The sequence below is a fragment of the Apteryx rowi genome, unplaced genomic scaffold (genome assembly GCF_003343035.1).
Source record: "Apteryx rowi isolate R43461 unplaced genomic scaffold, aptRow1 scaffold_177, whole genome shotgun sequence".
Taxonomy (NCBI): Eukaryota; Metazoa; Chordata; class Aves; order Apterygiformes; family Apterygidae; genus Apteryx; species Apteryx rowi.
The window spans coordinates 201,120-210,707 of NW_020448052.1; the positions used below are offsets into that span (position 1 = coordinate 201,120).

The window sequence follows — 9,588 nt, forward strand, 5'->3', positions numbered from 1 at the left end:
ACAGAAATGAGCGCAAATCCTCTAAACAACGACGGAATAGAGCCGGGAGCTTTTGAAGGAGTAAATATCTATCATATAAGAATTGCAGAAGCTAAATTAACTTCAGTTCCTAAAGGTATGTTTTGTTTTATATTCTCTATCTTATCTATACCAGTATACTCCTAATAAAATTCTTTACCATATATTATGTTTATTAAAATGTTCATAAGTACTCTTTTCTAAACTTATCTTCCCGTTCATTCCCTCCAAAGCATCTCCTAGCTCATTTGCTCTACCTCATTTTTTCTTTTTGCGATTAGTATCCAATTTTAAAGCCCGCCAGAGGCGAGCACGTGCACGCACACAGGCACACCACATCTCCCCACGCTGGCCCGCCGCCTCTGCCAGGCGGCCCACTCCCCTGGCCCAGGCACGCCGCTCTCCCCCCTGAAACGACGTGAAGAACTGACACAAGCAGCCAAGCAGTGAAAGCAAAGCAAATTTTAATACACTTCAGGTCTTTCACATCAGCCTCTCCTAAATCCTTGAAGCTCAAACATGCTCTGCAGCAAGATCAATCCATGGCAATTCAGTATGAAACACAGAAGCAATGACTCAGTGTTTTATACATCTTTCGATGGAGTTTTGCTAAGTGAAATTTAATATTAATATTTTAATTATATCCAAGTAACGTACTATAAAACTAAATCACTGCTTCATATAGAACAATTAACTTGTTGAGTTGGAGTTCTAATAAATTAAAACATTAGCTTTACCAATGATCTATCTCCACTCAAGAAAAAAAGAAAATACCATGAAGGAGCTCAGTACAACACTCTACTTGCATTTTTCTGTAAGTCAACATATTACTGAACCAAATTCTCACAATTTGCAACAACCCAACTGCTCTAAACAACTAGCTAATAGAGAAACGGAAGAAAAAAGCACAGTACCATATACTATATCATTCCTTAACTTACAGGGAAAATACATATTAGACCCCACGATTTTTATTAGTGCCTTTTTCAGATAAATTTAATCTCTTCTTCTAGGAAGATGAGATACACAAAAGTAACTCTGTAGAAGAACAGTAAAAAAAAACCCACCCCACCCTAATTCTTAAGATATGGCAATTTTAGGATCAGAAACTACCCAGCTGGTAATGGTAGTTAGTACCTCCCAACACAAAAAAGACATCCCTGTAGTAGTATTGTAACCCCAGCTCCTCTGACTCTCCACAACACACACAAACATGTAAAATGGTTCAGATTTAATCTTTCTTATGAAGAATTATCCTACCAGGAAATAAAGCACGCATTCCAATCCATGGGACAAATATTAGGCAGCATAAACAGCTGAATTCATGGTGAACACATTGTACACAAATAGAGACTAAGTATAAAAGGCCCCTTCTAACTATAAGTATTAAATTAGCATAAAAAGATTTTTAAAAATTACAAAATGCACTTTAAATCTAAAATGGACAGATGGATAGTCTGCTCTTTTAATACTGTAACTCAGACGCAAGCAACACCCTGAGGAATTGTGAAGCGGAAAAAAAAAACATGATGTCAACTGGCATAGAGCAATTCCCAAGGATTCCCAAAGCGATCCTGCCAGAACACGTGTCAAAAGCCGCAGCAGCACAGCTGCTACAGCCTTCGGAAGGGAATAAGCACCTACAGGCATCTGCCCCAGGTGCCACAGAAGTGTGATTTGGTCTACTTACTGGTGAAGAACTGCACATAATATCCAGTTAACCAAAAGTGCATGGAAGCCATTATAAAGACAGTTAGCAAAGTTATACAGAATTTTGGAACTCTGAAATCCCTTTTGACTTATTTTCTCAACATCACCATAAGCATTTTCACGTTGTTATTTTCCAGCTGTCAATGGTTAGCTTTAGAAAACCATATATAAAAATTAACATTTGCCCATCATCCTGTTTTGTTCTATTTCTGTTGAGAGATCCTCTGTAGAATACTGGAAAATGCAATATATTAAACTATGGAAAGGTCAAGGATTAATATTATTCCTCCTCGGCCGTTCTTCTTTCTAGGCCTTAATAATCAAATTGCCAAATCACAGAAACACCATGTTCTTATGTTAGATAACTCCTCTTACACATTAAAAAAAATTTGACATCTTGCCAACCATGATTATCCACATACTAAAACTCTGAAAAATCATAGTTTACTCTCAGGCTTGAATTTTCCAAACAAGAACATTCAGTGATCAAACTATCAGGAAAATTTTTACCATCTCTGAACCTGATTCTATCACTTTTACAGTAGGCATCATAATTTACACAGAACTTCAGGATAAATATTATTAACATGATTACAGAAGAACAGCTAATACAAAACAACTAGAACATTTAAAGAAAAATAGTTTAGCTGTAAAACAATAATATAAAAAAAAACTTTTGTGAAATCAGATAAAAAACTAAGACGAGCAAAAAAAAGGATTTCTTTCTACAGCAGACAAAGAACAATTAGCATGAACTTTAATTAGCGTTAAAAAAAGTAACATACTTGTATGTAATACCCATTTATTTGATGCAGACAATCTCTCAAGATTTTTCACCCAATCCCAAACACAAAGGAAAGAAGTTGTTGGGAATATTCCAACAAAAACATATTTTAAAAGTTGGTTTCATTTTTCTCATTGTGTATTTGTTTTACATCAGAACTACCCTCCAGTCTACTAGAACTTCATTTAGATGACAATAAGATCACAACAATCGAACTTGAGGATTTTAACCGGTATAAAGATCTTCAAAGGTAACAATTACTATGCAGAATGTTTCCTACCAGACTATTTACTTGAAAAAGGTCAGGAGAAAAAGGAAGTAGAAAGTTTTTAGAAGGAACCACTGTAAATAAAAAGAACAAACTTTAAAAAAATACGAAGTATACAACATTAGCTTTGTTATTACATGTCTTACCTACAACTTCAATAGAAGTATATTTTAAATAGTATCTGATTACAAAATGTAATCATCAGATTGTTACCTCATGGTGTCCTAGTGATGTGCAATGGATCTTTTTTTATATAGTATCTCATAATATGCTAGCAGTAATAAGTCACTTAACAAGCACTGTATACATTTCACAAGCTCAGAACATATGAGCCTAAAATACATTTGTGGTCACATTATTTATCAACAGTATTTAATATTTTTTCCAGCCTGTTACCTATCTGACCCAGGCATTTTAACTCAGTCACTCATCTCATAAATCCCCCACAAAATGTGGTATACAGCAACAGATTTTTATTTCAGGAACTTTCTTACAATTACATTTGTAAGATTTAAGAGTCAAAATAGCTTTTTATACCAGAGGAGGGACAAACGTATTGAAAGGAGACAATCCACATGTGCCCGAAAGGAAAATACAAAAAGGAAGCAAGAAAAGGAAATTTGAGGCTTATGTACACAAATGCCTGAAAAAAGTGGTAGATTATAAGAGAAAAACGTAGATTCAGCTGCTGAAAACTGGCTTAAGAAAAACAAAGTAGGTGGTAAAGAAAGCAACCCGATAGCTGTTTCCAAATGTAATGGGGTTTAAGAAAAAGAAAATGCATGGTACTGAAGAATGGATCACAGATGTAGGACATAAGAAGGAAGTTCCTTCTCTAAGGCTTAGTTAGTACTTTGAAAAAAATGGCTGAGCAGCACTGAATTTTGGATTTCGTAGTAGAAACCTGAACTGTTTTTAACTACCAACTTGAGTTTCTGAAGAAATTAGAGAGAAAGGAAGGAAGAGGGGATTGAAGGATGAATGGAAACAGCAACTCCAAACTGCCCTGAGCCTCCACCTTCTGAATGATCTTCCTAGCTGCACAGGTTGAAGTCTTACAGCAAAGAAATCTAACTAAGGGCTAATTAAAGAAAATATGGAAGTAGGAAAGAAGGTGGACCTGCTTATTTTTAAGAAACAATGCTTTTGATGAAGCTAGATACAACTGTTTCTTTACAAAACTTGCTTTTTTGGGCTATTTATTAAAGAAACATTCTTTATTACCATATTAATATACTTTGTAGCTACACTACTTGTTAAAAGGGCATGATATAATTTACAACCAGATTTGTTGATGTTTATCCTTTTAACCCTTACCACTAAAAGACGAAAATCTACATGCAAAACTGGGCAGCTGCTCATAATCTGGCTAGCTACTGTTCTTTAAGTAGACATTAAATTAAGAAAAAATATTTATTAGGTCAATGGTGATTTTCTTTCTATCAAGGGTAAGATTTCATCATCCTTCCCCAATTCTTTTTTCTCATGTGTACTCCATATGTAATTAAATCTTTAAAAAAGGATGCTTCAATGCTGTTGTAAATCTCCACCGATTTTTAACGAAACATTTCTTGTATCATTTCTAGGCTAGGCCTTGGGAACAATAAAATCAAGGATGTGGAAAATGGAAGTTTCGCCAACATACCACGTGTACGCGAGATCCATCTTGAAAAAAATAAGCTCAAGAAAGTTCCTCCTGGACTACCCGATTTGAAATATCTGCAGGTCATATACTAAACTTAATAGATGCTTTGGTGTGTTAAGTTATTTGATTTTCACACCATCATACTGACTGGGACATAATTAAAAAGCATAATTAACTGTCACTTAGATATTTTGACACAAAACACATAATAGTAAAACCTGCAATCAAAATATCTACTTAAAAACAGTAAGTTCAAACAGCAGGATCACTTCCTAGAAAAAAAGGAAAACAGTATCCTACACCAAGAAAATTTGTTTTCAAAAAGTTTATTATAGATGCTTTTAAATCTAACCAAGATGGAACTGAAATTTTTCCTTTCAAATGCTGAAAAGTCTAAATCCAAACAAAATATCTTATGAAGATGAATTGAAGTGCTTAAGACTAAAATTTGTCCTTAGCAACCTGACAGAACTAGAACAATTCTGCAATAAAATGCTTTCAAATCACTTCAATTCCCTGAATTCTGAAATAGCAATTAGAACCAAATCTGTTTTATAAGATGACATATGTGTTGGGATGAAGAACAGGGTGAAGCTTGAGGAAACATGAAGAAACGCAAAGATCACAGAGCACGTGATAGGCTATTTGGTTAAAGTTTTCACCTCTGAATTTCACTTCTTTCCACTTGTTATTTCACCTCCATTCAGAGGAAGCATCTTTTGATAAATATATGCGCATGTGCACATATAAAAAAAATACCAACTTAAAATGTAGTGCAAGTTTAGTTATTCCTAACAAAAGAATCCTTTTGTCAATGCAGATTATTTTACTCACAGAATTCTAAACTCTAATATCACAAGATGTTAATTTAAGCTACATCACCATTAAACTCATCCATTCATGTAACCATCCCACAAGTCTCTCCTAATACCAACTTTGCTACAGACTACTTTCTATTACTATTATTAAACCACTGAAAATACAGATACTGGATTATAAGAGAATATTCCATAACAATAGAGTCAAATCATTCTAACAACACACTAATAAAAGAACATAAAACTTTCTGGCTGGGAGGGGAGAGAATGTGACAGGAGGGAGACATCTTCTAAATATTTAACACAAATTTTTAATTCCTGATACTATTTAAAATCTGTATCAATTGTTGTCATAGAAATCCTCAGTTACCTATATGCCAATGATTGCATAGATATTTTTCCAATTTACATACTAAATATTATATTTTACCATTTCTTATTGCTGCAGGTTGTCTTCCTCCATTCGAATCATATTGCAAAACTGGGAGTGAATGATTTCTGTCCAACAGGAGGAAGAAAGAAGAAAGCGTTATACAGTGGCATAAGCCTCTTCAACAACCCTGTGAAATACTGGGAGGTTCAGCCTGCGACTTTCCGTTGCATTCTAGCCCGAAACAGCGTGCAGCTTACAAATTTCCTTCAGTAGCACAGAAGGTGGGCACTTCACAAACGGTCTGTCCAAATCAGTTTTACAATACTTGAAATCGGTGGAGAAATGGCAATTTTACACTATTTAAACAGTTTACAGAGTATTCACTGTTTCGAGGTAATAAAGTAGAAACAATATATTCGTAGGATCCATTGTGTTATTTGACAATGTTCAACCTACATTTGAATAATTTAAGCATAAACCTTTATATCTCATGGAAAGACTCTTGCAAGTAGAACTGGAAACTGTATTTGATGTTTCCTATTATAGATGTTAAATTCTTTACTTAAATCGCAAAGTTCTGACATTTTTTCTTAAAAATAAATTCTAAAAATCAAGTAAAAGGAACTTTTTCCATCATAAGGTCTTTTTCTCCTTTTTTTTTTTTAATTGCAAACAATTTATCAGATTTCAAGGACAAGTTCTTATGCCATTTTTGATAACCAGTAAACAGGCAAAGATGCAACAAAAAGGTACTGTATTTTGAGTTCTTGTGTCACTAAACTAGAATATATTTTTATAATCTAGTTAGTGAGATAAAGGTGGGTTTCATATTAAGAAGTAATACAAAAAACGTTTAAAGTTTTTGATATTTATTATTGCAACTTTAACTAGGGAATGTCCTTCCATGTTTCACTATCAATGTAATTTGATGCACTCTGAAGATTACAAAGTAGCATTCAAGATTTAGCACATGCTTGAAGCTTAATAGAAGTGGTAATTAAACTCTTTTTAGGCCAGCACAAACATTTTCTTGTATCTATCACAATTGTAACTATGTTCTTCATTTAATTTTTGTTTCCTCTTTTATATTTTTGACATCACATGGGTGAGGAATCCCTTGTTAATGTTAGTGTATATCCCTAAAATTGCTGAACCCAAGCAGCAGATAGCTGGAACTCAACTCCCCTGACTTATATAAGTCAGCACACAGAAATCTCATTACTGACAGTACTGTATAAAATGGATATTTTATATATCTATTTAGTGTATATTTTCACTGGGATTCAAAATAAATTAAATAAATTTAAAGAATACTTGTGCATTTTTTTTTTTTTAAAAATGAATTGAGACTAAGTTATCTTTCTTCTGCAGCACATGATAGGTCAAAACATTTAGAGATGATATCCAAACATCTTTCAGACTCTCTCTAGACATTTTCCCTGTTCTTCATTTTTCCAAATCTAAACACATTGCAAATTTAATGCTACTGTTCTTCATAAATCTACCAATTCAATGATTTATTTGAAGCAGCTACAGTAACTGACACAGAGAAGTAGTATAGGAAGAAAATACTACATAGAAATCAAGCAATCCCCAACCTCTCAGCTTTCCCCACCTCCCTAAGTACACTTATATTACACTAAGTAATAAGCATCAAGTCTAAAATCTGAATTTTTCATATGCTTGGTCTCTTTATACTCTTTATATATGTTTTATACTTTTTATATTTTAAATATACTCTTTATATACATTTTGCTAGCACTGTTATGCTGTTTAGAGATCATACATGGTCACATCCCTGACTGACATAGCTATGACTATAAAAGTCTGTAGGATCAGATCACCTAATTACTTAAACCTTCTACAAGTTCTTTACTTAGCACACTTAAAACCTGAAGGAACAGTTTTTGCAAACAGAAATTCTGTAAAACACTTCAAAGCAAACCAAAGCAAAACAAGAAACCCTGCAGAAGACCAAACCATCTATTCCTAGCTTCTGAAAGTGTTTCTGAGGAGAAGATTTTCTAGAAAATAATATGTGAAAAGCAGTGATTGGTACCGAAAATAGTAGCTAGTGAACATATTCTTCATCAGTTGGGCTAGTTTATACTGTGGACCTCTGCAGCCACAGCTACATCATCATGTGTGTGAAGAGCTATGATCTCTAAACAACAGACCTATGTCAGAAGACAAGCCTGATGTAGATTTAGTAACAGCCTGATGTAGATTTAGTAACAAAGGCAGTAATTCACTTCAGTAGTTTTTTTTCACTAGGGGATTTGTTACTACACTCGTAGGAAACAGAACCATTGATATAACAGACAGGGCATGCATACTACTTTTTGCTGAAGCTCCACATTCCCTGAGAAGACACAATCTTAGTTTCTCCATCCTTTGCACTTTAGCCTAAATAACCCCAACAGTAACAAACCAGACAAGGCCACACAGGGATACGGCCAAATTTTCGAGCCACCTTTAAGAGATTTCTGTGGAGTAGGAAAGAATGTTGAAAAGACCAAGGGCTAAGTAACAGAGAATAAAACAGTTTAGTAACATAACAGTAACACACCAAACAGACTAGGCATTTATCCTCTAGTAAATCATTACTTATCACATAGACTCTTTAAATTCCTACTCAAATAGGAGCACCCACTAGTTCATGATAACAGCCCAAGACCACATTCATACTGTCTGGGAAATACCTACTTTCTCTTAAGGACAGGCTACCCTGCCTAATACTGCCATAAATAGCTCATGATCCCATATCAGAGGGACAAAGCATTATCAGTGACAACTAACAACTGAAGAAGAAAAGGGAAGATTTGAAATAAATGGCCATTCTTATCATAGCTGAAGTCTTTAATGTTCCACAAGAGTTTCAGTGCCTATAATGTTTATTATTAAAAAGGTGGAGAAAGACAGATAAACAATGAGGCAGAAAATTTGTAGAGGACCAGAGGCTACAAGAGCAAAAAAGGACTTGAGGGACTTCCAGTAGAGATAAATGGTCAAGTAGCGACATAATTGCAGAAAGAAATTCAACCCTGAAGAATGTTAAGTAAGAACAATGGAGGAAAATTTCAAACCCTTCATCTATTTTGTAGAACCTCAGTTTTCAGCTCAGGAGAGATATTCCTTGAATAAAGATGGACTTCAATAAAATCTTCGGCTGAAAGTCCAACTACAGTCAAAGAGTAAATACAAGGCTAATAAAAAGAATAAAATGCATAACAGAAAATTCACAACATTTAAGTTATTAGTTTAAATATATTTTAAAAATCTCATGTACTAATCTCTATACTAGTTGCATCAACTCAGCAATAACAACATAAATAGAAAAGTCGATTCAAATTCTGTAGCTTAGCTAAAAGAATAAGCTCATGGTATAATGTAAAATACTATTTGATGCTAATTTAGTGATAAGGATTAATAGGAAACATAACAGGGAAGGCAAACAATTCCTTATCTCATTGAAGTTCGTGCAGTGGACAACAGGAGCACTGCGTCTGCCAATACTAAGACTTTTAAGGAGATGGACTACAGGCCTGAACATGTGTAGGAAGACTCTTGTTTACTTTTGTTACAGCTGTACCTCTCTACCCCAAAGCAGGCCAGTTCAAACCATTGATAATAAATCTACTCAGCAGCAAGCATGGAAGCAATTACCGATCACAGAATTGCTGAGGTTGGAAGGGACCTCTGGAGATCATCTAGTTCAACCCCCCTGGCTCAAGCAGGGTCACCTAGAGCACATTGCACAGGATCGCATCCAGGCGGGTTTTGAATATCTCCAGAGAAGGAGACTCCACAACCTCTCTGGACAACCTGTTCCAGTGCTCTGTCACCCTCACAGTGAAAAAGTTTTTCCTCATGTTCAGATGGAATTGTCTGTGTTTCAGTTTGTGCCCGTTGCCTCGCGTCCTGTCGCTCGGCACCACTGAAAAGAGTCTGGTCCCATCCTCTCGACACCCT

At 34.9% G+C, this 9,588-nt stretch overlaps 2 protein-coding genes across 5 annotated transcripts in view; one reads left to right on the top strand and one right to left on the bottom strand.

Moving 5' to 3' along the window:
• Nucleotides 1-5,889, top strand: part of ASPN (asporin) — a 12,201-nt gene extending 6,312 nt beyond the window's left edge. Inside the window, exons 4-7 of the mRNA XM_026061159.1 lie at nucleotides 5-115; nucleotides 2,669-2,762; nucleotides 4,367-4,505; nucleotides 5,692-5,889. Of these exons, the coding sequence (XP_025916944.1) occupies nucleotides 5-115; nucleotides 2,669-2,762; nucleotides 4,367-4,505; nucleotides 5,692-5,889 (542 nt within the window). The remainder of the gene's footprint in view (nucleotides 1-4; nucleotides 116-2,668; nucleotides 2,763-4,366; nucleotides 4,506-5,691) is intronic.
• The window catches only part of CENPP (centromere protein P), a 163,343-nt gene that overhangs the window by 83,669 nt on the left and 70,086 nt on the right, over nucleotides 1-9,588 (bottom strand). The window lies entirely within an intron of this gene.